The sequence below is a fragment of the Jaculus jaculus genome, chromosome 14 (assembly GCF_020740685.1).
Source record: "Jaculus jaculus isolate mJacJac1 chromosome 14, mJacJac1.mat.Y.cur, whole genome shotgun sequence".
NCBI classification, from domain to species: Eukaryota; Metazoa; Chordata; class Mammalia; order Rodentia; family Dipodidae; genus Jaculus; species Jaculus jaculus.
In genome coordinates, this window is record NC_059115.1 from 8,207,141 (window position 1) to 8,232,431 (window position 25,291).

The window sequence follows — 25,291 nt, forward strand, 5'->3', positions numbered from 1 at the left end:
GATTTCTTTCTTAAAATTCATCCCACAAAAGGCCAGAGGCCACTGACTCAGTAGAAGTTCTGTGTGACTGTGAACATCAGGCACCTTAACTCCCAAGTTAACTCTTGAGCCCAGCCAAGAGCCAAGAAGGGGCTCCGTCCCATTCAAATGCACCCCACATTCCTATGATAGCAGACGCAATGTGGTTGCATAAAGGTGACACTGTGGTCCATCTCCGTGTGTGGTAACATAGGTTCCTAGTGACCAGCAAGTTCTTACTCTGTAATGGAAAAGCTGTCATCAGGGACTGATGCAAGTCCTTGCTAGTTTTGAGGCCAAGGTGAGCTAGATAGTGAAACCCTGTCTCAAAGAGGAAAAGTGGGAGTTGCTTTAGCAGCACATCTGCTAAGGTGGAGCGACACAGAGAAGATTAGCGTGGCCCCTGAGCAAGGACGACATGCAATCTCATGAATTGAATTTCGAAGGTAGTTAAGAAGTTAGTTAGTTTTCTGTCATTTGATATTGTATATACGTATGTGCTGGATAATAAAGTAAAAATTTTAAAAAAAGTAAAAGTGCTAACTGATACTGACATTGTGCAACTCAGTGTGAAGAGGTCTGAAACAGCTAAAAATAGATTTAGCATATTACCCAGGTATACCACTCCTTGGCGTACACTCCAAAGACTTTCCACATTGCTACAGAAATACTTGTTCATCGATGTTTTTGTTGCACGATTCACAATGGCTAGGAAATGGAACCTGTACAGATGCCCTTCAGCTGATAAATTGATAATGAAGACGTGTTACATTTACACAATGGAGTTATATTTAGCTGTAAAGGAAATGAAATTATTAAATTGGCAGGGCAATGGATGGGTCTGGAAAAGATCACGCAACGTGAGGTAACTCAGGTCCAGAAAGCCAAATACTGCATGTTCTCTCTCATATGTGGATCCTAGCTTTAAATATGTATATTTGTATGTGGGATGAAGTAAAAGCCAGTAGTAGAGGCCGATAAGCTAGAAGGGGCCAGTGAGTGAAGGAGTAGAGAAGAGGGTTTAAGGGGAGGGTGGTCGTGTAGGTACTAGTGGTAAAATGGCCTAAGTGGGGTCAGAGGAGGGGATGGACGAGAGGAGGGAGTGGGAGACAGCCAATCACAGGTAAAGATGGCATTAATAAGTCCTATGGAAACCCACTACTTTTCTATGTAGTAATACAAATGTCAAAGAAGGGAGCATCTGGGCAGAAGTGCCCTGTAGGGGTGGATACTGCTGTTCTCAGAAGAGGAGAGCTGGGAGACGTTAGAGAGATGGCTCAGTGGTTAAGTGTACTTTCTGCGCAGGAGCGAGGGCCTGAGGGGTCTTGAAAGCACCTGAGTTCAAATCTCCAGAACTCACCTAAGCAGATAAGCAGGACTACGCGCACCTGCAAACCCGGTCCCGTGAAGGGGGACAGAGGCCAGAAGAGACTTAAACTGCCAAGGGGAGCAGAGACTCGACAGTGATCTCCAGTGTAAGACAACTGCAGGGGAGCACACAGGAGCATACACCACGCCAGACATACACACCAGCCAAGAAAAGCTTGAGAGAGAGAGAGAGATAGGGAGAGAGAGGGAGAGAGAGAGGGAGGGGGGAGAGCGGGCGAGAGCGTGCTGAGTGTGGAAGTCAGTGGTAGAGTTTGTGGCCTAGAACCTACCAGTGAGGGCCTGGGGCAAGGCTCCACTTGCCTAGAATGCCTGATTCTCAGGATTTGATCCTCAGCACTACAAAAATATTAAGGATTAAGTAAATAAATTCAGGCTTTCTCACTGTCTATTTTTATTCCACAATTGTACGGGATTCGCTTGCCCTTCTAGATTTGAAGAATATCTTAGAGTTCCATGATGACAGCAAACTTCATGCAAACAACCTCAGACCATACACAATTGAAAAGGATATCCTGGGACTTCCCTGTCACTTCCTCTCTCACCTGTATGTTACTTACAATCCTGTCCACAACAGCAAACATTTTGTCTAAACAAGACTCAGTGCTGGGGCTGGAGAGATGGCTTAGTGGTCAAGGCATTTTCCTGCAAAACCTAAGGACTCACGTTTGACTCTCCAGGTCCTACAGAAGCCAGGTGCACAGAACTGCAAGTGTACCAGGGGGCACGTGCATCTGGACTGTGACTGCGGTGGAGGCCCTGGTGCACCAATTCTCTCTCTCTTGCATGAAAAAGGCAGTCTGCTGGGCTTGCCTAAAAAAAAAAAAAAAAAGCCAAAACTAAAACCAAAAACAAAAACCACCAAAAGCAAACAAAAGAACCTCAAAAAACTGGAAGCTACAGTTTACATAAGCATGGCTGCCAATAAGTTCCCATGTGCCATGTCTTAGAGAGGATTCGAAAGAAGGAAACTACAAGAACAGAGTGAGCCAACAGAGCTTTTACTGGGAGGCTTACCTAAGAGGGCCAGGGATGGCAGTTTGTCCTTCGGAAGGATAGCAAGAGGAAAATGTTTCCTGGGCCATCTGAAGCAATATCAGTTCCCTGAGTCATAGGACAGTGTAGTGAAGTTTATCTCAGAGCATGGGAGGCTTCTTTCTGTGGTCTGAAACATGGAAGGCTTGTATCCATGCCAGGAGCACCCAAGGCCTTGGCTTCGGTTCAAGGTGTAGGAAACCAGCACAAGTGGCAGATCAAACAGCCGTGGCACCGTGCGTGTCTCAGCAACGGGAGTAGCAATGCGAGACGACCATGGAACTTACGGCTGCTATTGCTTTTTTTTTTTTTTTCAAATTTTTATTAACAATTTCCATGATGATAAAAAATACCCCATGGTTATATGCTCCCTCCCCCCACTTCCCCCTATGAAACTCCACTTTCCATCATACCCCCTCCCCATTTCAATCAATCTCTCTTTCATTTTGATGTCATGATCTTCTCCTCCTCTTATGAGGGTCTTGTGTAGGTAGTGTCAGGCACTGTGAGGTCATGGATATCCAGGGCATTTTGTGTCTGTGGGGAGCACGTTGTAAGGAGTCCTACCCTTCCTTTGGCTCTTACATTCTTTCCGCCACCTCTTCTGCAATAGACCCTGGCCTTGGGAGGTGTGATAGAGATATTGCAGTGCTGAGCACTCCTCTGTCACTTCTTTCCACCACCATGATGCCTTCTGGGTGATCACAAGGTCACTGCCATCTGAAAAGAGAAGATTCTCAAGCATACAATAAGCAAAGCCAATAGATTACCCACAGAATGGGAGAAAATATTTGCTAATTACCCAACAGACAGAAGCATAATCTCTAGAATCTGGAATCTACAAAGAACTCAAAAAACTAAACAATAAAAAGTCAAACAACCCACTCACAAAATGGGGCAAAGAGCTGGACAGGCAGTTCACAGAGGCAGAAATACAAATGACAGACACACACACTTAAGGAAATGTTCATCATCCCTAATCATTAGGGAAATGCAAAGATTCCACCTTACCCCAGTAAGGATAGCAAACATCAAAAAATCAAATGAAAATAAATGCTGGCGAGGATGTGGAGAAGCATGAACACTCAACCACTGTTGGTGGGAATGCAGGATGGTACAACCACTTTGGAAAGCAATATGGAGACTCCTGGAAAAGCTGACTATAGTTACCAACAGGCCTAGTTATTCCCTACTGGGCATCTACCCTAAAACCTTTAAGCCACAGTCCAGAGAGATTTGTTTAACCATGTTTATAGTGGCTCAATTTGTAATAGCTAAGAGCTGGAATCAACCCAGATGTCCATCACTAGAAGAATGGATAACTAAGATGTGGTATATCTACACAATGGAATTCTATACAGCAGTAAGAAAAAAATGACACAATGAAATTTGAGGAAAAATGGGTGAACCTGGAACAGATCATTCTCAGTGAACTTACCCAATCACAGAAAGAAAATCACCACATACTCTCACTCATCTATGGCACCTAACCTGAATCTACCCAAGATGCTGACATACCCAGCAAGCATCTCGAGGACTAGACAATAGCGTGGGTGAGGAGGGAGGGGAGGGCAAAGAAGGGGGTGGGAGACAGAAATCTAGACCCAAATGGCAATGGTACCATAAAATTCTACATCCTAAAAGGCAGACCAAATGGCTGCAATATCTCGATCACACCTTTCAAGGCTCAGGGTCCATTGTAGAAGAGTTGGCAGAAAGAATGTAAGAGCCAAGGGAAGGGTAGGACTCCTTACAACGTGCTCCTCCAGACAGGAAATGGCCTAGATATCCATGACCTCACAGTGCCTGACACGACCATCATAATAGGAGGAAAAGATGATGACATCAAAATAAAAGAGACTGATTGAGTGGGGAGGGGATATGATGGAGACTGGAGTTGTGAAGGGAAAGTGTGTGTGTGTGTGTGTGTGTGTGTGTGTGTGTGTGTGTGTGGTGGGGGGAGGGACTTACCATGGTTTATTGTGTATAATGGAATCTGTATTATGGAAGCTGTCAGTAAAAGAAATAAAGTAAAGAAAAAGAAGCCATTTTTCCCTGACGCCCACTGAGAACTTCCCACCTTCTGAATTCTGCCCCTGCCCTTACCCACCTACGAGCTTGTCCTGTAGTCCCTCCCTGTTTCTACTGGCTCCAGGCCTCATTCTAGCTTCCCGGCCTCTGACACCTGCTTGTTCTACAGCCTACAAACAAATCTAATTACCCCAGGTAGGATGCACGTATGGCCGACACTGTGTGGTGTCTGTCTTGTTGAGCCTGAGTTGATCTCCCTTAGTGACTTACTCCCTGAGCTACTGGAATCCTATTCAGAATCCCTCCTTATGTCTGTCCCCACTTTTTCTTTGTTTTAGACCAGCCTTGGCTGGAGTGGAACCATGTCACAAGACCACCACCGTGAAAACCTTCGCACGGGGCCTGGGTGTAGCGCTCACGTATGCAATTCCAGTACTTGGGAGGCTGAAACAGGAGGCTTGCTGTGAGCCGGAGGTCAGCCCGGACTACATAGCAAGGCATCGCTTCAGATGAAAGATCAAAATAAAGTAAGTAAGGGATAAAAGAAGGGAGAAATAAGTGAAGGATGTAGCTCAGTTCGTTCACATGTACAAAGCACTGGTTCATTTCCCAGCGCTGCATGACACAAGTGGTGATGATGCAGTTGGGAGGCAGCAGCAGCAGGCCGATCAGGAGTTCAAGGTCATCCTGCACTACATAGCAAGTTTGAAGGCATCGATCTGAGTGAGACCCTGTCCAAAAAGAAACAAAAAGAAAGAAAGAAAAGAAAACCACATAAGACACCTGAAAATATTTCCATATTTCTGTGCCCTTATACCTGTAAAATTCTGGTTCAGTACAAAGACTTTTGACCCTTAGGCACAGTATCTACTTCTCTTTATCAGCCAGTTAGTTTCACAACCAATGAGGAAATGTTATTGAGTGGGTTGCCCTTATTAGAGCACTAATCTTCCAGCATCTGCCACTGTCTCCTCTGGGTGCTGTTTGCTGGTGCCCTAAGGGCATACAAAAGAGCTCATTATGCCGGGAGATTATCTGTGGTTCGAAGGGATCCCTTTTCCTCCTCGGTTTTATTCATCTGAAGTGTTAAGAAAAGTACGTGATGAGTTTGTAATGAGGGATGAAGATACAATAATAGTGACTTTCCCTAAATCAGGTAAGGGGTTGCTGTGTGTGTGTGTGTGTGTGTGTGTGTGTGTCTGTGTGTGTGTGTGTATGTGTGTGTGTGTGTGTGTGTGTGTGTGGTGTGAAAATGTTCACGTGAGAAGGTGGGCATGCACTTGTGGAGGTCAGAGGACAATCTTAAGTGTTGTTATTTGCCTTACTTCCTTGTTTCTTTCTTTCTTTTTTTATGGTTTTATGAGGTAGGGTCTCACTCTAGCCTGGGCCGATCTGAAATTCACTCTGTAGTCTCAGGGTGGCCTTGAACTCACAGCGATCCTCCTACCTCTGCGTCTCGAGTGCTGGAATTAAAGGCATGCACCACATGACCAGCTTCTCTCTTTATACATACATACATACATACATATATATATATATATTTATATATATATATATACATATATATATATATACATACATACATACATATATATATATATATATATATATTTTTTTTTTTTTTTTTTTTAAGTAGGGTCTCACTATGACCCAGGCTGACCTGGAACTCACTCTGTAGTCCCAAGCTGCCCTTGAACTCACAGCGATCTGCCTAACTCTGCCTCCAGAGTGCTGAGATTAAAGGAATGCACCACCGCACTCATTTTTTTTTATTAACAACATTCATAAATATAAAAAAATCCCATAATCCTAACCCCTATCACCACCTTCCCCTTTGTCGCCTCCTGGCTTCCCTCTTTATTCGTGAGATGTCCCGCCGAGGCTGACCTGTGACCTGCTGTGTCCTGTCTGCCTCCCATCTCTGTGCGCTTGTGCGGAGAAGACGTGCCCGAGCTGTATTTATTCCAGAATTCTGGGGTCCACACACAGGCCAGTAAGCGCACAGAGCAAGCACTTTTCTTGCTGACTCACAGCTCACCCACCTCCCCAGGCCTGTGATTGAAACTAGGCCCTTGTGCTTGCTAAACAAGTGCTCTTCACTGAGCAGAACGTCTGAGCCCCCCAAAGGGTAAGTTATCACGACTGAAAACTGTCCACGGGAAAGCCACGGTGGCATTCCTCGTTCTCTCACAGGCTCACACAGTGCTCTCTATCCATCAGACCGTGCTCCGGATTTGGGGACATGGGACATTGTCTAATATCTGTCAAGAGGAAAAGATCTAGCCTGACAAACTGTGACAGAGAGCGCATATGGATCCCCCCAAAGAATGACAGGATCATAGGAAAGAATCCCAAGGCATGCCCAGGCTGTACGAGCAAATGGGGGACCTTTGAAGATCCTGTGGAAGAAATCACCACTCCACTTAAATGGTGGGAAAGGAGGAATGAGGCATTATTTGGTGACAAGGGTTATTTTCAGGGTTGGGGCTGGAGAATCCTCAGGACAGTGGTCAGGACATGGAACAGAGACTGGAAAGCTCAAGGAACTTTAAGGACATGGGTCCTATATCTATGGAAATGAGACTGGGTACAGGGACATTGCGAAGTTTTCTTTTTTTTAATTTTTAAAAATTTATTTATTTATTATTTTATTTATTTATTTATTTGAGAGTGACAGACACAGAGAGAAGGACAGATAGAGGGAGAGAGAGAGAATGGGCGCGCCAGGGCTTCCAGCCTCTGCAAACGGACTCCAGACGCGTGCGCCCCCTTGTGCATCTGGCTAACGTGGGACCTGGGGAACCGAGCCTCGAACCGCGGTCCTTAGGCTTCACTGGCAAGCGCTTAACTGCTAAGCCACCTCTCCAGCCCCATTGCGAAGCTTTCAAGGGTGGAGGGCATTGACGCGGGGAGTGGAATGGTACTACAAAGAGAACAGCAGCAGGAATATGTTTAAAAGATTGCAGGGTCAGGTAGACGGGTAAATGCCTGTAATTCCAGACTTTGGTAGATCGTAGTAAAGGGAGTAGGAAGTCAAAGTCATCCTCAGTTACGTAACTTTAAAAAGGAAGACAATTACTATCATACTAAAATATGAAAGAATTTTGGGAGTATTGTGCTTCGTGAGTATCACCAAAGGAGAACACTAAATGATCTCCCTTATGTGAAATAACTAGAGCAGTGACAGTCTTTCTTATTTTTATTTTTGTTTCTTTTATTCATTTATTTTTTATTTTGAGGTAGGGTCTCCTTCTGGTCCAGGCTGACCTGGAATTCACTATGTAGTCTCAGTGTGGTCTTGAACTCATGGTGCTCCTCCTCCCTCTGCCTCCCAAGTGCTGGGCTTAAAGGTGTGCACCACCACACCTGGCTAGAACAGTGATATTCAGAAGAACAGAGAGTAAAGTCAGTCGGGGCTGCACATGGCTGGATGGGGAAGTAGGATTGCTGTTCAATGCCTAAAGATGTTCAGCTTTCCCAGCTGAAAATCTTCTGCAGATCGGCCAAGCAACACTGGGAAGGCACTAAACACTATGCATCACAATGGACTCGCCTTTTGCCGCATGTAGATGACTGGCAAGGTCAGCAACTACCTGCATCTTCCCTGTAGCAAATAACTGATTATCAAAGCAGACAGGGGATTTCAAACGTGCCTTCCACAGGCATTCATGCAAAACATAATATTTTTAGGGGCTGAGATATAGCTCACCTGGTAGAGTGCTTGCTCAATATGCAAAAAGGCCTGGGTCGTATCCTTAGTACCAGATAAACAGGGCATGTAACCCTAGCCCCAGAGTCAGTTACATTTGAGTTTGAGGCCAGCCGGGTATACATAAGCTCCTGTCTTCAAAAAAAAGAGAAACTTTTTTGTTTTTCTGGGAAATAGTTACAATGGTAAGGTTTATTACTTTTTAAATAGCATTTACATCCCTCCATCAGTTTTCCACAAATCTGATTGAAACAGTGACCATCACTTTCCCTTCCTTATCCAGGAACACACTGGTTGATTGAGATTCTCTGCTTGATTCAGAACAAGGGAGATCCTACATGGAACCATACTGTGCCCTTCGGCGAGCGATCACCCTGGGTTGAAACCTGCCCAGGGTACTCATTAGTAAACACCATGAAGGACCCACGGCTCTTCACCTCTCACCTCCCCATCCAGCTCTTCCCCAAGTCCTTCTCCAGTACCAAGGCCAAGGTCAGCGTCTCATTTTCCAAATTTGTTGGTTAAGTGCTTTATAAACTCTTAGTGCCTCACTGTCTCCTGGAGATTTTGCTGAAATGTTCCCTCATTCTGCAGATTGGGGGTAGACTTGAGAGTGTCAGGAATAGATTATATTGATGTTGCTATCCTCAGATCACAATAGAGATCAAGTATGTGGACCATTCTAGAGGTTATTGGAGCCATATTTTTATTTATTTATTTAAGAGCAACAAACAGAGAGAGAAAGAGGCAGATAGAGAGAGGGAGAGAGAATGGGCATGCCAGGGCCTCCAGTCACTGCAAACAAACTCCAGATGCATGTGACCCCTTGTGCATCTGGCTAACGTGGGTCCTGGGGAATCGAGCCTCCAATCGGGGTCCTCAGGCTTCGCAGGCCAGCGCTTAACCGTTAAGCCATCTCTCCAGCCCCGTTCTAGCCATATTTAGGTGATATTGTGAATGGATGATAGAACTGTTGAAAATCGCATTTAAAAAATTATTTGTGTGTGTGTGCAGTATCTCTTAACACTACAAATAAATGCCTGTCCAACTTTACATTGGTTGTTGTGGATCTGAACCTGGACCTGTAGGATTTGCAAGCAAGTGTCTTTAATCACAGAGGCGTCTCCTCAGCTCTGACTTTTAGTTTTTGAATCATGGGCTCACCCTAGCCTGTCTGATCTGGAACTCACTGTGTAGCCTAGGGCAGTATCACACTCACAATGATCCTCCAGCCTCAATCTCCTGAATGCTAGAGTTATAGGTGTGAGCCACCATGCCTGAATCAAATTAAAACTCATTTTGGCAAAAATTTTAAAATTTATTTTCAAAATATTTTTATTAGCATATATGTTAATCATATGTAATAATGTTTTTTTTTTTTTTTTTGCTTTTTTGAGGTGGGTCTCACTCTAGCCCAGGCTGACCTGGAACTCATTATGTAGTCTCAGGGTGGCCTTGAACTCATGGCAATCCACCTAACTGTGCCTCCCAAATGCTGGGATTAAAGGTGTGTGCCACCATGCCCGGCTTGATTTTTTTTTTTCTGTGAAAAGATAATTTAATAGTAGTTACATTAAATGGACAAAGAATAAATTCTTGGACTAGGGATAAGAATAGCATGAATAATTAAGACCTTAGAAATTTTCTTCACTGCTTGTTTTACCAAAAAAAAAATTGCTTGAGTAAATTTAAACTCTTCTGCTGCCTTGTCTGGACTTTGTTAATAGAAGTCCAAAGAATTGTGAAAGGATCGTGAAATAAGCAGTAAACACACACACACTGAATAAGCAAGCGGCTGTAATGGTTCATTTTCCCTGCCACACTGACTGGATTGAGAATTCCCATGGAAGGACAGCTCTGCATCTTCTCTGAGGGACTTCCCAGAAAGGTTTTTTTTTTTTTTTTTTAATTTAACTTTATTATTATTAACAACATATTTTGTTTGGATATATCATGTGTCAGTACCCTGTTTTCCCTCATCCCTGTGCCCATCCCACTGGGGACCCGCCTCAGTGACTTTGCAGGTATTCCCCATGGGATTGTGGATTATGCATTGTGGGAGCAGCAGTCAGTTTTTTTTTGGGGGGGGGGCAGTGCCTCTGGGCATGATGTCTCAACCTGTGGCTCTTACCATCTTTCTGCCCCTCTTCTGCAAACTTCGCTGAGCCATGGTGGGTGAATTTTAAGTCTACTTCAAACAAAGATGAGCTCTTAGGAGCCTCTGCTTTTGTAAGTGTTGAATATCCTCAGGGTCTGTCTCCTACACCCTGGCACTGATTATCACGTTCACCATGGAAGAAGCACTCTTGTTCATTTCTCCAATTCATCTATGGTTTTAGCTGTGGCTTGACTGAAGTGTGAGGAGTAACTACCTTGTGAAAAAGAACAGATTTTCCAGTGGAGAGTGAAGTCAGCATAGTTTAATTGGGATAAGCATTATTGATTTTGGAAGAATTTGATGTATGTAACCCCTCTTATCCAAAGACGTGAGAGGTTTTTTTTTTTTTTTTTGCCTTAGGCAGGTAATCAAGTGCTTTGACAGAGACTATCTTGATTATGGGGACCTCATGGGTGTCTGATCAACAGTTCATTGTAGGTAGCAACCAATTTCTGGTACTGAGAGTTACGGGCCAGAGACCAAAAAAAAAAAAAAAAAAATCTGGCTTGATTTTTTAAAAAATATTTTTATTATTTATTTATTTATTTGAGAGCGACAGACAGAGAGAGAAAGAGGCAGATATATAGAGAGAATGGGCACGCCAGGGCCTCCAGCCACTGCAAACAAACTCCAGAGACAGGAGGAGGAGGAGATTGAGGTCATCCTGAGCTACTTGAGACCCAATTTAAAACATAAGATTCATTAATGAAAATAAAAATTCTAAACTATAACTGAACCAAACCAAACCAACAGAAATATGCTTTCCTGGAAGAATTTAGTAGGCTGTGAAATTTTATAATGATTTGTGATTAAGTACACAGAGAAGCTTTGAATAGACTGTTATAACCTCCACCCTGGGAAGTGTCTCAATAGTGCAGCACAAGGATGTCTCAGTATCCACTCAGACAGGAAGGCGTCTTTTGGGGGTTGGCAAATCCTGGGCTGGAGAAATTGATGTCTAGAGAGACATGAAGCCTACAGTAAGATAAAGAGAGATGGTGCCAAATACCGGGTAAAATTCTGATACTTCACTACCAAATGATCTTGCTTAAGTTTGTATGTATCAAATCTGAAATGCTAAGCTAATCAATATGCACATATCTTCATAAAGATCTGTGTGGTCACCTTTCAAGCTGGAATTATGATATTGGCTGTTTGTTTTTGACATGATTTCATTCTGCAACAGCAGCTAGACTTGGACTCAGCAGTTTTCTCAGGCTGGGAGCTGAAAGTAGGAGAGTCACGAGTTCAAGATCAACCTCCACTATATAAGGAGTTTGAGGTTACATGAAACCCCAACACACACACACACACAAATCTTTGATATTTGAAAGGGATTTATAAAGCTTCCTGGTAAAATAAAAGCAAGAAGTTGGAAAATGGCAGTGTGGATTTTTCATTTTCTTGTGTGTTTATTTCAGGTGATTTATGCCATCAGAAACCCTAGAGATGCTCTTGTATCTGGTTATTATTTCTCTTCTAACTCAAATTTCATTAAGAAACCAAAGTCGCTAGAAGAATATTTTGAATGGTTCATCCAAGGAAACGGTGAGTGTGCTGAGAAATGGAGGGTCTGGGGGACGTCAGAGCCTGCTATACTCACCACAGGCCCCTTGTCTCTCTGAACCTCCCACCAACCTGTGGGCACAAAGCGCCGCCCATCACACCAGGTCTCCGTGCCCGCCGGCTCTTCTTTTTAACCACCCGGCATAGAATTGATCCCAGTTTCCACTTGCTTCATGACAAAACATCCGACTTCCTGAATCTAGCTTCCAGTCTGAAGGCACACTCTCGCATGTTTCTCCTCTGCTCTTGTAATGTCTACCTTTCTTTTATAAAAATTGTATTTATTTTTTGTTTTTTCGAGGTAGGGTCTAACTCTAGCCCAGGCTGACCTGGAATTCACTATGTGTCTCAGGATGGCCTCGAACTCACGGCGATCCTCCTACCTCTGCCTCCCAAGTACTGGAATTAAAGGTGTGTGCTACCACACTCAGATTGAAAAACATTTTGTTTATTTATTACAAAGAGAGAGGGGGAGGGGGATAAGAGAGAGAGAAAGAGAGAGAGAGAGAGAGAGCACGTGCTTGTGTGTGTGCACAGCAGAGTCTCACGCCACTACAGACACACTGCAGATGCATGAACCACTTTGTGCATCTGGCTGCACATGGATACTGGGAACAAGAACCGCATCCAGCAGGCTTTGCAAGAAATCCTCTTTAATCTGCTCAGCTATTTCTCCAGCTCCAAGACATAGGCTTTCTGAGTGTTTTTACTACTTCAAACTTTTTTTTTAAATTATTTATTTTTTTGAGAGCGACAGACACAGAGAGAAAGACAGAGGGAGAGAGAGAGAATGGGCGCGCCAGGGCTTCCAGCCTCTGCAAACGAACTCCAGACGCGTGCGCCCCCTTGTGCATCTGGCTAACATGGGACCTGGGGAACAGAGTCTCGAACGGGGGTCCTTAGGCTTCACAGGCAAGCGCTTAACCGCTAACCCATCTCTCCAGACCTACTCTTTCAAACATTTTATTGACAACTTTTATAAGTATAGACAATAAACCATAATTCCCTCCCACTACCCCTATATTCTCCCTCCCAAATCCATCTTTCTTTGAACTATTTCTTTCCAACGTTTCTTTTCTATATTTTTGGTGATTTTTTAAAAAATTGATTTATTTGTTATTAACAACATCCATGATTGTACACAATATCCCGTGGTAATTCCCTCCCTCTCCCTACTTTCCCCCTTTTTAAAAAATATTTTATTTTTATTTATTTATTTGAGAGAGAGAGATACAGAAATAGTCAGGAAGAGAGAGAGAGAGAGAGAGAGGGAGAGAAAGGGAGAAGATGGGTGTACCAGGGCCTCCAGCCACTGCAAATGAACTCCAGACTCACGTGCCCCCTTGTGCATCTGGCTTATTGGGTCCTGGGGAGTTAAACTGGGGTCCTTAGGCTTCTCAGGCAAATGCCTTAACTGCTAAGCCATTTCCCCAGCCTCCGACTTTCCCCTTTTAAACTCCACTCTCCATTATATCCCCCCAATCAAATAGTCTCTCTTTTATTTTGATGTTATGATCTTTTCCTCCTCTTATGATGGTCTTGTGTAGGTAGTGTCAGGCACTGTGAGGTCATGGATATCCAGGCCATTTTGTGTCTGGAGGAGCAGGTTGTAAGGAGTCCTGTCCTTTCTTTGGCTTACATTCTTTCTGCCACCTCTTCTGCAATGGACCCTGAGCCTTGAAAGGTGTGATTCTCTTCTATGTTTTTAAATTTTATTTATTTGGTTGTTCGTTTGTAAGCAGAGAGGGAGAGAGAGGTAGGAGAAAGTGGAAAGAGAGAAAGAGAGAGAGAGAGAGGGAGAGAGAGAGAGAGAGAGGATAGGCATTAGGTATGTCAGAGCCTCTAGCCGCTGCAAACAAACTCCACATGCATGCACCACTTTGTGCATCTGGCTGTGTGTGGGTATGGGGGGGGCATCAGACCGGGATCATTGGGCTTTGCAGATGAACAATCACTGAGCCATCTCTCCATCCCCCTCTCTTCAACTTTGACGTCATCGTTTCCCCTCCTATTGCGCAGGTGTCGTGTAGGCCGTGGCAAGCGCTGTGAGCTCATGAGAACCGAGGCCACCGTGTGTCTGGTAGACAGCACGGGAAGCAGTCCTTCCCTCCTTTGGCTCTTTCTTTCCACCCCTGTTCTGCTTCAGACTATGGACCCTCGGCCTCCTGAGGTCTGTTTGTTGGCATAGCCTTCACATACAACCAAAGAACAGTTGTCTTGCTAATATTCTACCAGTGGGCACATGTGTCTGTCCGTCTGTCTGTCTGTCTGTCTGGCCCAGTGGTGTAGCTTGCAGCATTCGCCGCTGGGTGAGACTGCTCATGACTCCTCCAGCAGCCACATAGCGTCTTCTTGCGCTGTGACACTTAGCCAGCAGGGAGGAAGCTTCCAGATTAATTCCAGCTTTACCCTCTCTGTCCTGCAACTGAAGCATGCGCAGTCTTCAGCAATAGCGTCTTACCATCTGGTTCCGGTGGGGAACCAAGAGAGGTGGCAATCGCCTGTGTTGTTTTGCTGGCTTCAGGGCTTCCCGGACCAGCAACTCCCTGATAGATAACCCAGCCCTAGCATTGTTACTGTGAGATTTTTCTATGGTAACCTATGCATTAGGAGCAGCATTATTCACCTGTACATATGATTTCTGTTCAAACTCGTTTTGAAAAAGTGTAGTTTAGGGCTAGAGAGATGGCTTACAGGTTAAGGTGCTTGCCTGTGATGCCTGAGGACGCAGGTTTGATTCTCCAGGTCCCATGTAAGCCAGATGCACAAGGTGGTACATGCATCAGCAGTTTGTTTGCAGTGGGCTAGAGGCCCTGGCATCCCTGTTCTCTCTATCCCTTCTTTCTCTCTGTCTGTCTCAAATAAAAAAATAAAAAAAAGAAGGGAAAAAATACGGTTTACATTAGCTAAAAAGAAGTAGGTTTCCAGACTGGAGAGATGACTCAGTGGTTATAGGTGCCTGCATGTAAAGCCTCATAGCTTGGGTCCTATTCCCCAGTACCCGTTTACAGCCAGATACACAAAATGGTGCCAGCATCGGGAGACTGTTTGCAGCGGCAGGAGGTCCTGGCACACCCATACACACACACTCTCTCTCTAAGGATTTCTCAATATTTTCAAAGAACTAACTTAATTTTACCGATTCTTTTTTATTTCTGCTTCATTCATTTCGGCCTTCATCTTAGTCTACTGCTTCAGGGTTCGATTTGTTCTTGTTTCTGCCATGTCTCAACATGCATCAGTCTTGAGCTCCCCCTGACTTTTATTTATATCATGGGGGGGGGCATGATGGGCATGCTAGGGCAAACAGGCACCTTTAACAACTGAGCCTTTCTGCAAGACTGCCTTCATTGTATCTCCTGGGTTTGGTTTGTTGTGTTTTCATTTTCATTTGATTCTAGGATTCTTACTTTTATTTCTTCTTGATTTCCTTAGTGGCTTACTCATCATTGAACAGTGTTTAATTTCTGTAAATCTGTATTTAATGTTTTTTTTCTTGTTGATTTTTAGATGTATATGTTGTGGTCTTATAGAATATAAAAAGTTATTTATTTCAGTTTTTCTATATTTGCTTTGATTTGTGCTCTAAAGGTGACCTACTTTAGAGAAAAATCTATAAGCTGCTGAGAGGGATGTGTATTCTGCTGTGTTTGGGTAGATTGTTCTGTAAATATGTTTTAGGCCCTAGCGATCTATGATGCCATTTAACTAAAGTGTTTCTCTGTTAACTTTTTCGTCTAGACGACCTTGCTATTGATTAGAATGGGGTAGTGAACTAATGCTGTATTTCTTTGTTGGGGTTAGTATGTGACTTTACATCAAGTAGCTTATGAAATTGGGTGCACTTATTTTCTGGGCATATATGTTTAGAATTTTAAGGTCCTCTTGATGGACTGTTCCATTAATTAATATGAAGTGGTCTTCTTTAATCCTTTTTAAAAATATTTATTTATATAGTTGAGACAGAAGCGGTTAAGGGAGAAAGAATAGAATAGGTATGCCAGGGCCTCCTATGGCTGCAAACAAATTCCAGATGCACATGTCATTTTTGTGCATCTCATGTGGGTCCTGGAAAATTGAACCTGGGTTGTTAGGCTTTGCAACCAAGTGCCTCTAACCACTGAGCAAACTCTCTGGACCCTTTTTTCTCTTTGCAGTGGTTTTGTTTTGAAGTCTATTTTGTCAGATATTTGAACCTTAATGCTTGCTTGCTTCCTTCTTTTATTTGCTTGACTACCTTTGCCCATACTTTGACCTTAAGGTAGCATCAGTCTTTGATGGTGAGGTGGGTTTTGTGTAAACAGCAAAAAGTGCTGTTTTTTCTTTATTAGTTATGCACATACTCAGTGTGTAAACAGTACATGTTTGTACTTTGTGAGCCTCCTCCCCGTCCTCCCCACTCCAGCTCCAAAGGCACCCTCCTCACTGGGGATTGCGGGTCATGCATTGTGGGGCAGGGAATGCTGTCTTTTGATCCAGTGTTTCATTCTGGGGGTTTTGGTTAGGGAATTGAATTCACGAGTATTCAGAGTTATTGTTGTAAGTTATGTATTAATTTCTGTTATTTTATTTTTTGTAATAATTAATTAGTTAATTAATTAAGAATCAGTGAGAGAAGAAAGGGGGAGGAGAGAGGGAGAGAAATAGTGGGCTTACCAGGTCCTCGAGCCACTCTTTTGGCTTCTAGAGTTTCCACTGAATAATGAGCCATAACTCTTAAGGGCCCGTCTTTATATGACTTGGTTCTTCTCTCTTCCAGTAAGCTTTCTTTGTTTTGTAGACTTACTATTTTGACTATAATATAATATGGGTTCCTTCGAACTCTCATCAGCACTTATAACCCTGCAAGGTGTGTCTATTCCAAATGCTTTCATATTCCTCCTGCAAACCAGTTTCAAAAGGCCAAGATGAGGCTGGAGAGATTGCACCGTGGTCAAGGTGCTGGTCTGCAAAGCCTAACAACCTGAGTTTGCTCCCCCAGTACCCACATAAAGGCAGATGCACAAAATGGTCCACGCACCTGGAGTTTGTTTCCCGCAGCCAGAGTTCCCGGCAATCCCATTACCTCCCCCACTTTCTCTCTTTCTTCTCTTTGTCTCTCTCTGCTTGCAAATAAATCAGTATTGTTTAAAAAAGACCAAAACTGGAGCTGGAGAGATTTCTTAGTGGCTAAGGTGTTTGCCTACAAAGCCTAAATATCCAGGTTCAATTCCTTAACACCTATGTAAATCCAGGTGCACAAAGTGCTGCATGCATCTGGAGTTCATCTGCAGCAGCTAGAAGCCCTGGTGCACCCATATTCTCTCTCTCTCCCTCTCTCTCACCTTCCTTCTAGATAAATAAAGAACAATTCTAAAGGACTAAAATTAACATGTCGTTCATGTTCACTGCAGCAGTGACACCACTTCCCAGTGCCAACTGTAGTTTAGCAGTCACTTTGTCATTGCTGGGACAAAACATCCAACCAAAGTGGCTGGTGGGAGGAAAGAGTTTGTTTTTGTTCAGTCTTTAGAGGAATGTTCACCACTGCAGGACAAGTATAGCAAAGCAAAGTCTAGGTATTACATCTTGCCATAGCAGCTGGTCAGTAGTGGAAAGAGTGAGATGGTTTTGGCAGTGGAGGCTTGTCCTGTGACACCCCAAGTGACACATCCCCTCAGCAAGGCTTCACCTCCCCAAGGGCCACCAGCTGGGGTTGAGTATGTGGCTTAATCACAAACACAGTCAGCTATGGCAGACATTTCAACTACGAAAGCCCCATGACTTTAGGAGCCGTATACCTGCTGCTGAGAGACCCTAGAACGTGACCATTGGGTTTCACATCTAAAAGACTTTACATTGATAGATAGATAGATAGATAGATAGATAGATAGATAGATAGATAGATAGAGGGATAGATGGAGAGAGAGAGAGAATATGAATGAATGGGCATTTCAGGGCCTCATGTAATTGCAAATGAACTGCAGACACATGTGCCAGTTTATACATCTGGCTTTATATGGGTCCTAGGGAAGCAAACCCAAGTTTTCAGGCTTTGTAAGCAAGTGACTTTAACTGCTGAGCCATCTCCCCAGCCCCACAAAGTGTTCTTGTGGTTTCATAGTATCCTTTTTGGGTCATCTCAGTTCCTTCTGAGGAAATAACTTCCTACATCGGGGCCTATCTCTTTTTAAAACTACTGAGTGGAGCCAAAGAGATGGCTTAGTGGTTAAGGTGTTTGCCAGGTGCACAAGGTGACGCATGTGTCTGGAGTTCATTTGCAGTGGCTGAAGGCCCTGGTGGGCCCATTCTCTCTCTCTTTATTTCTTTCCTCATTCTTTCTTCCTTCCTTTCTTTCTCTCTCTATCTCTCTCTGTCTTTCTTTCTTTCTCTGTCTCTCTCTGTCTGTATCTGCCTCTCTGTTTCTCTCAAATAAATAAAGTAAATTAAAGTATTGAAGGCATTTTTTCTTCTTCTTTTTTTATGAGGTAGGGTTTCATCCTAGATCAAGCTGACCTGGAACTGACAGTCATCTTCCTAACTCTTCCTTCCAAGTGTTCGATTAAAGGCATGTGCTACCACAGCACCTGGTTCCATATATTTTAAATATAAATTCTCATGTGTTAGTGGTTTTGCCGCCTTTCATTACGTCACCTCTAGAACAAGGCCTCAAGCACAGAGACCATTGGGAAGCAGTTTAGTGTTCAAGCCCTAGCTTCTTCTGTTTGACTCCAAGGGGTTATCTTCATCATGATGCCAAATACTCCCATCTAATCTGCTATAACCTCAGTGCTTTGAATGCTCTATCATTACTCAAATTTCTACATTCAGGATTTTGACACTTGCTCACTGGTTAAAGGCCCTTGCTTTCAATGTATGTTGGCCAGTGTTCAGTTCCCTAGTACCCATGTAAAGCCAAATGTGCAAAGTGGTGCACGCATCTGGAATTCTCATTCTATCTTTCTCTGCAAATAAATAAATAAATAAATAAATAAATATTTTAAGAATATTTTAAAAATACATCCTGGGGCTGGAGAGATGGCTTAGCAGTTAAGCGCTTGCCTGGGAAGCCTAAGGACCCTCATTCCAGGCCACATTCCCCAGGACCCACGTTAGCCAGATGCACAGGGGGGTGCATGCGTCTGGAGTTCATTTGCAGTGGCTGGAAGCTCTGGCGTGCCCATTCTCTCTCTCTCTTTCATCCCTCTGCCCTGCCTCTTTCTCTCTCTGTCTGTTGCTCTCAAATAAATAAATTAAAATAAACAAAAAATGAAATAAAATAAATCCTGGAGAGATAGTTTAGCCAATAAAGGCGCTTACTTGCAAAGCCACATGGCCTGGAGTTCATTTGCATTGGCAAGAAGCCCTGGTGTTCTCTCTCTCTCCCTCTCTCTCTTTCTCTCTCTCTCTCTCTCCATATAAATAGAAAATATTTAAGAAATATCTCTTTGTATTTTTATATTGAGATGTAATCTCTTCCTCACAAACATTGCTACTGCTGGAAACTTCCAAGGTGCTGCTTTGTTATCTGGTCCAACAAAAGTCTGAAAATATATGTTAGTGAGCTTGAATTTCACTGTACACATTCATACACAAGTATGTACATACTTACACATATGTGTCACAATATCATACTGCCTGCTGTGACAATATGCAGGTTTTGTCAATCAGACCTTAATCTTAGCAAGGGTTAGGAATCATAGTAAGGATTGCAGAATGGACTGCTTTCACGGAGTTTATAATCCTCACTCTCTCTGTTTCCCTCACGAAGTGCCATATGGATCATGGTTTGAGCACATCCGTGGGTGGATGTCCATGAGAGACAAGGACAACTTCCTGATGCTGAGTTATGAAGAGCTGAAGAAGGTACCAGCATCCTTACAGTTGCCCCAAACCTCTCACCACTGTTTGTACTCCCCCTGCCACTCCCTGCCTCAGTGCCTCAGTGTCCCCCTTTCCTCCTCTTGGTCAAAGGTCAGCCTTATGAAAAGCCTCTAAGAGTGAGCTTAGCTCTCCCCATTGCCCCGCTCCCGGTTAACCCTTCCCAAACTGCAGGTGCTCCTCCTCTCCTTTTATATTCCACCTTACAACATCCTAAAGGTCTGTTACGCTCAGTGACACAGAAAACATCAAAGCTTTTGCATCTGTGCTGGTGGCTGCAAAGGTCCTGGGGACAGGACACACGAGAGAAGAGCCTGGACTCGAACTCACAGCAACACTCTTCTCCAGCCTCTCAAGTGCCGACAAAAGCCAACCACTCCTGCATCTGCACTGCTCTGTGTGAGGCTCTCCCTGCACTTCGCCTTGCTAGATCTCTTTTGTTCTCAAATATTTCGTGCAGCTGAGGAGGACCTTGAACTGCTGCTCTTGCCTCCCCCCTCCCACATGCTGCGATTACAGACACGTGCCATCTCTGCTGCTTCCTTGATGAATCTTGACCATTGTTCAGACGAGTTTCTGAAAGTCTCTTTACTAATCCTGGGAACCCAATGCTTCACAATGTCACAAATCCACATAGCGTCTGACACTGTGGATGTCTTTCTGCTCTCTCTCTCTCTCTCTCTTCCTTGCGTGCATTTCAGGCCTTCCTCATGGTGATGCGCTGCTGCTTTCCTCCTCCTCCCCCTCCTGCTCACTTCTCTCTTTCCCCTTTCCTTGTCTCTTTCCTCAATCATTTTCAGAACCTCACTTGCATTTTTCTTCCTTAAGGACTTAAGAGGCACTGTGGAGAAGATCTGTCAGTTCCTGGGGAAGCAATTAGAACCGAAAGAAGTGGATTTAGTCCTCCATAACAGCTCCTTCAATGTTATGAAAGAAAACAAGATGACCAAGATTATTGAAAAACCTAATGGTAATATAAATTTTCCACTAATGAGGAAAGGTAAGATGCATGCTATGGCTTTGAAGTACATCAGAAAACTTGGGGGCTTTCTTGTGCACAATGAAGGATGGTAAAAGTTGAGCTGTGTGTTTATCATCTTTATCATCACCTAATATTGCCTGGAGAGTTACTCATGACATTATATAATATCCATGTAGTAATGTGGCTTCTGACACTTAGGAAAAGTTGTTTCAGCCTGTAAGAGGAGAATGGGGTTGAAGATGATCATGTTCCCACTACCCAATGAATGACTTAGCAAAAAATGCCACCCAGGAAATAAAGCAATAAAAAAACTTACCAAAGTAGAACATGGTGAGATCAAAAGTTTGCTATGAGACATTGTAAGTCACCCTGTGATAAAAGATTTATCATGTATAAGACAAAGATGGTGGATACATGCCTATAATCCCAACACTTGGGAGGTAGAAGCTGGATGATCTTTTACACACACACACAAACACACACACACACAAATACACACACACACACAGAAAGAGAGAGAGAGAGAGCGCGTGAGCGCGCGCGCGCGAGAGAGAGAGAGAGAGAGAGAGAGAGAGAGTAAAAGAATCCCCAAATCATTATTAATCATGTAGACACTCCAGGGCTCAGGTCTAATTCAAACAGCCCTTGAATTTAGTTAAAGAGCCTACTTTGGCCTTGAGATGTATCTCAGTTGACAGAATTTTTGCCTAGCACGCACACAGCCTGAGTTTAATTTCCATCACTGTAGAAACTGGGTGTAGTGGCCTAAGTCTGCAATTTCAGTACCCAAGAGTAGAGGAAGAAAGACCAGAAGTTCAAAGGTATCCTCATCTAGATAGAGAGTTTGAGGCCAGCGTGAGACACATGATTCTTCATGTCAAAAGAAAAGGAAAGAAAAGAAAAGAAAAGCCAGTTGTGGTGGTGCACACCTTTAATCCCAGCACTCGGGAGGCAGAGGTAGGAGGATTGCGAGAGTTCGAGGCCACCCTGAGACTACATGGTGAATTCCAGGTCAGCCTGGGCAAGAGTGAGACCCTGCCTCAAAAAACAGAAACAGGGCTGGAGAGATGGCTTAAGCTGTTAAGCGCTTGCCTGTGAAGCCTAAGGACTCCGGTTCAATGCTCAATTCCCCAGGACCCACGTTAGCCATATGCACAAGGAGGCGCACGCGTCTGGAGTTTGTTTCCAGAGGCTGGAAGCCCTGGCGCGCCCATTTTCTCTCTCTCCCTCTATCTGTCTTTCTCTCTGTGTCTGTCGCTCTCAAATAAATAAATAAAAAATTAAAAAAAAAAAACCCAAAAACAAAGAAAGAAAGAAAAAAACCATTCAAACATAGGTAGAGTGATAAACCATGGCAGGAACACATTCAATGTTTCAGAATGTGTTTAACAGATCAGGAAGGGCACCACACCACAGAGAGGATTCGCAGTCTAACACTAAGTGGATCCTTCCCAGCGGCCAGCTCGCACAGTCCTGGAAAGCGCTCTGCGGGCTGCAGGTGGGGGAAAGTCATCAGCAGTCTTACCCAGAGGCAAATTCTGCGAGCTGTACATCAGGCCAGCAAGACAAAATGAATACTTCCAAATGAATAGTGGCAAGATGGTTATGGAGGTAACCAATAGCTATTTGATTGGATTTGATACCCACTGTAATCCATGCCAAGTAGTGAAAACCTAGTCAAAGGCAGCTTTTCGTGAAGACCAGAGACCTCCTTCCCAGTCAGGGAAGTTACCACTGTTGTTTGGCTAAATGCATATTCTGTGCTCATCAAATTTCTCTCTAAATATTTGTGCTTATTTCCATAGATTAGTGTTACTCTAACATTTCATCTAAGAAGCTTCTTTTTTGTTTATTTTTATTTATTTATTTGAGAGTGACAGACAGAGAGAGAAAGAGGGAGAGAGAGAGAATGGGCACGCCAGGGCTTCCAGCCACTGCAAACGGAACTCCAGATGTGTGCCCCCCCACCCTGAGGTCCTTAGGCTTCATGGGCAAGCACTTAACTGCGAAGCCATCTGAGAAGCTTCTTTTATTTAAAATTTTTTTTCTTTTTATATATTTGTTCATTTTTTTATTATTTATTTATTTGAGAGCGACAGACACAGAGAGAAAGACAGATAGAGGGAGAGAGAGAGAATGGGCGTGCCAGGGCTTCCAGCCTCTGCAAACGAACTCCAGACGCGTGCGCCCCCTTGTGCATCTGGCTAACGTGGGACTGGGGGAACCGAGCCTCGAACCGGAGTCCTTATGCTTCACAGGCAAGCGCTTAACTGCTAAGCCATCTCTCGAGCCCTTTTTATATATTTATGACAAAGAGAGAGGACTGAGAATATGGCATCTTGTCTTTGAAAAAGCACCAGATGCATGTGTCTCTTTGTGCATCTGGCTTTAAGTGGCTACTGGGGAATTGAACCTGGACTGGTAGGCTTTGCAAGCAAGTGCTTTTAACTGTTGATCCATTTATCCATTCTTAAAAACAAAACCTTTAAGCCAGACGTGGTGGCGCACACCTTTAATCCCAGCACTCGGGAGGCAGAGGTAGGAGGATTGCCATGAGTTCAAGGCCACCCTGAGATGACAGTTAATTCCAGGTCAGCCTGGACCAGAGTGAGACCCTACCTTGAAAAACCAAAAAAAAACCAAAAAAACAAAAAAAAAAAACCCCAAAACCTTTTTTCAAAAAATTTTTATTTATTTGAGAGATTCAGACACAGAGAGAAAGACAGATAGAGGGAGAGAGAGAGAATGGGCGCGCCAGGGCTTCCAGCCTCTGCAAATGAACTCCAGACACGTGCGCCCCCTTGTGCATCTGGCTAACGTGGGACCTGGGGAACCGAGCCTCGAACCGGGGTCCTTAGGCTTCACAGGCAAACGCTTAACCGCTAAGCCATCTCTCCAGCCCTGGTTTTAAGATAAGCCTGGTGCATGGTAGATGTGGGAGTCAGCCCTGCGTCCCTGTGACAAAGTGCCAGAGAACAAAAATGTACAGGAGAAAATGTTCATTTTAACTTGGGCAGATGTTCATTTTATTATGGCTTTGAGGCAATTATATACGTATACATATACATATGCATACACACACACACATATATATAATATATATATATGGATTATATATATATATATATATAATATATATATATATATATATATATATATATATATAGAGAGAGAGAGAGAGAGAGAGAGAGAGAGAGAGAGAGAGAGGCCCTTCAAGGACACACTTCTACAGACCTAACTTCTTTCTACTGGGCCCCGTAAACTACTTTCTAATATGCCCAAGGCTGACCATCATGCTTTTAAGACTTAAATAATGGGGACACTTCTTACCTATCCATAATAGATAATACCTAGTCTGTTGTTCCTTGTTCTGGCTGTTCTAGTTACTGGTACACAAGCTTTGAGAAATGACAAAAAAACTAGGGATATGTGGTAGAGACTTGGCTTTGAGATTAAAGGTTCTTATCTGAACACTTGAAGGTCTGGATTTGACTTCCTACTACCCAAGTAAAGCCAGATGCACAAAATGACACATACATCAGTTGTTCTTCCCGTGTGACTAATTCTCTCCCTCTCCCTTCTCACAAATCAATAAATAAAGAAAAAAGAATTATGATATTTTAACAAGTAAGAACAAATATAAGCACTTATGTTTGTAGGATATGTCCCATTTTGATTTACTTGACTTTATAATTTTACACAGCTGCACAGAAATACTGAAACCCATGAAGGATTAGATGGGCTAGGGTCTCAAGACCTATCACTACATTTGCTATAAGCATGTACTTGGTGTTTTCCAGGCATCTGTGGGGAGTGGAAGGATCACTTCACATCAGCCCAAGCTGAAACCTTTGATAAAGTGTTCCAGGAGAAGATGGCAGGCTTTCCTCGAGAGCTGCTCCTGTGGGAATAACATCCACAGACCTTTGGGTCTTATATTGGTAGTGACATGTCACCCTGTCTTTATGCTTGTGTGTGACATTACGTTCATGGAATAAAAGCTAAACGTTCATTTTTATCTAGTTGCTTGTTAAAAACTGCTCAAGTACCTCTGTTCAGTTCATATTATCCCAGCTCTTGAAAATCTTTATTATATTTCAAATGATACAGCAAGTATATGAACATTGTACCTAGTAGTGTCAAAATATTTTAGACAAGAAATAAAATTTAGGGCTGGGCGATGGCTCAGCGGTTAAAGGTACTTTCTTATAACGCCTGACAGCTCTAGTTCAATTACACAGTACCCACAGAAATCCAGATGCACCAGAAAATGGTGTATGTGTCTGGAATTCATTTGCAAGGGCAGGATGACATGGTGTGCCTATGCATTTGCTCTTTCTTTCTCTCTTGCTTCATAAATAAAAATAATAAAATCTAGAACAATTAAGCCTCCTTTTCATTATTTTTATGTGTCACCATGTTCTATTATTATTATTATTATTAAGGTCAGAGGAGTATTCTTCCAATAAGTTTTAATTTCTTATGAGATTAACAGTAAATACTGGTCTAGAAAGTATAAAGACGGGGCTGGAGTTTTGGCTTAGCA

General features: G+C 43.4%; 1 protein-coding gene and 1 non-coding gene across 3 annotated transcripts; both read left to right on the forward strand.

Moving 5' to 3' along the window:
• The first annotated feature begins 364 nt into the window (after positions 1-364).
• Positions 365-466, forward strand: LOC123454924. Its single transcript, XR_006633573.1, has one exon. It is a non-coding gene; the product is annotated as a U6 spliceosomal RNA (small nuclear RNA).
• Positions 467-5,490: 5,024 nt separating this feature from the next.
• On the forward strand, positions 5,491-24,689 carry LOC123454762 (sulfotransferase 2A1-like). 2 transcript variants are annotated; one of them, XM_045134086.1, is made up of 6 exons: positions 5,491-5,626; positions 8,463-8,671; positions 11,759-11,885; positions 19,654-19,748; positions 20,592-20,763; positions 24,546-24,689. In XM_045134086.1, the coding sequence occupies exons 1-6, from the start codon at positions 5,491-5,493 to the stop codon at positions 24,656-24,658; spliced, it is 852 nt and encodes a 283-aa protein (XP_044990021.1). In that variant the 3' UTR covers positions 24,659-24,689. The 2 variants fall into 2 exon arrangements, with proteins under 2 accessions (XP_044990021.1, XP_044990022.1); XM_045134087.1 differs by lacking the exons at positions 19,654-19,748; positions 20,592-20,763.
• The last annotated feature ends 602 nt before the right edge of the window (positions 24,690-25,291 follow it).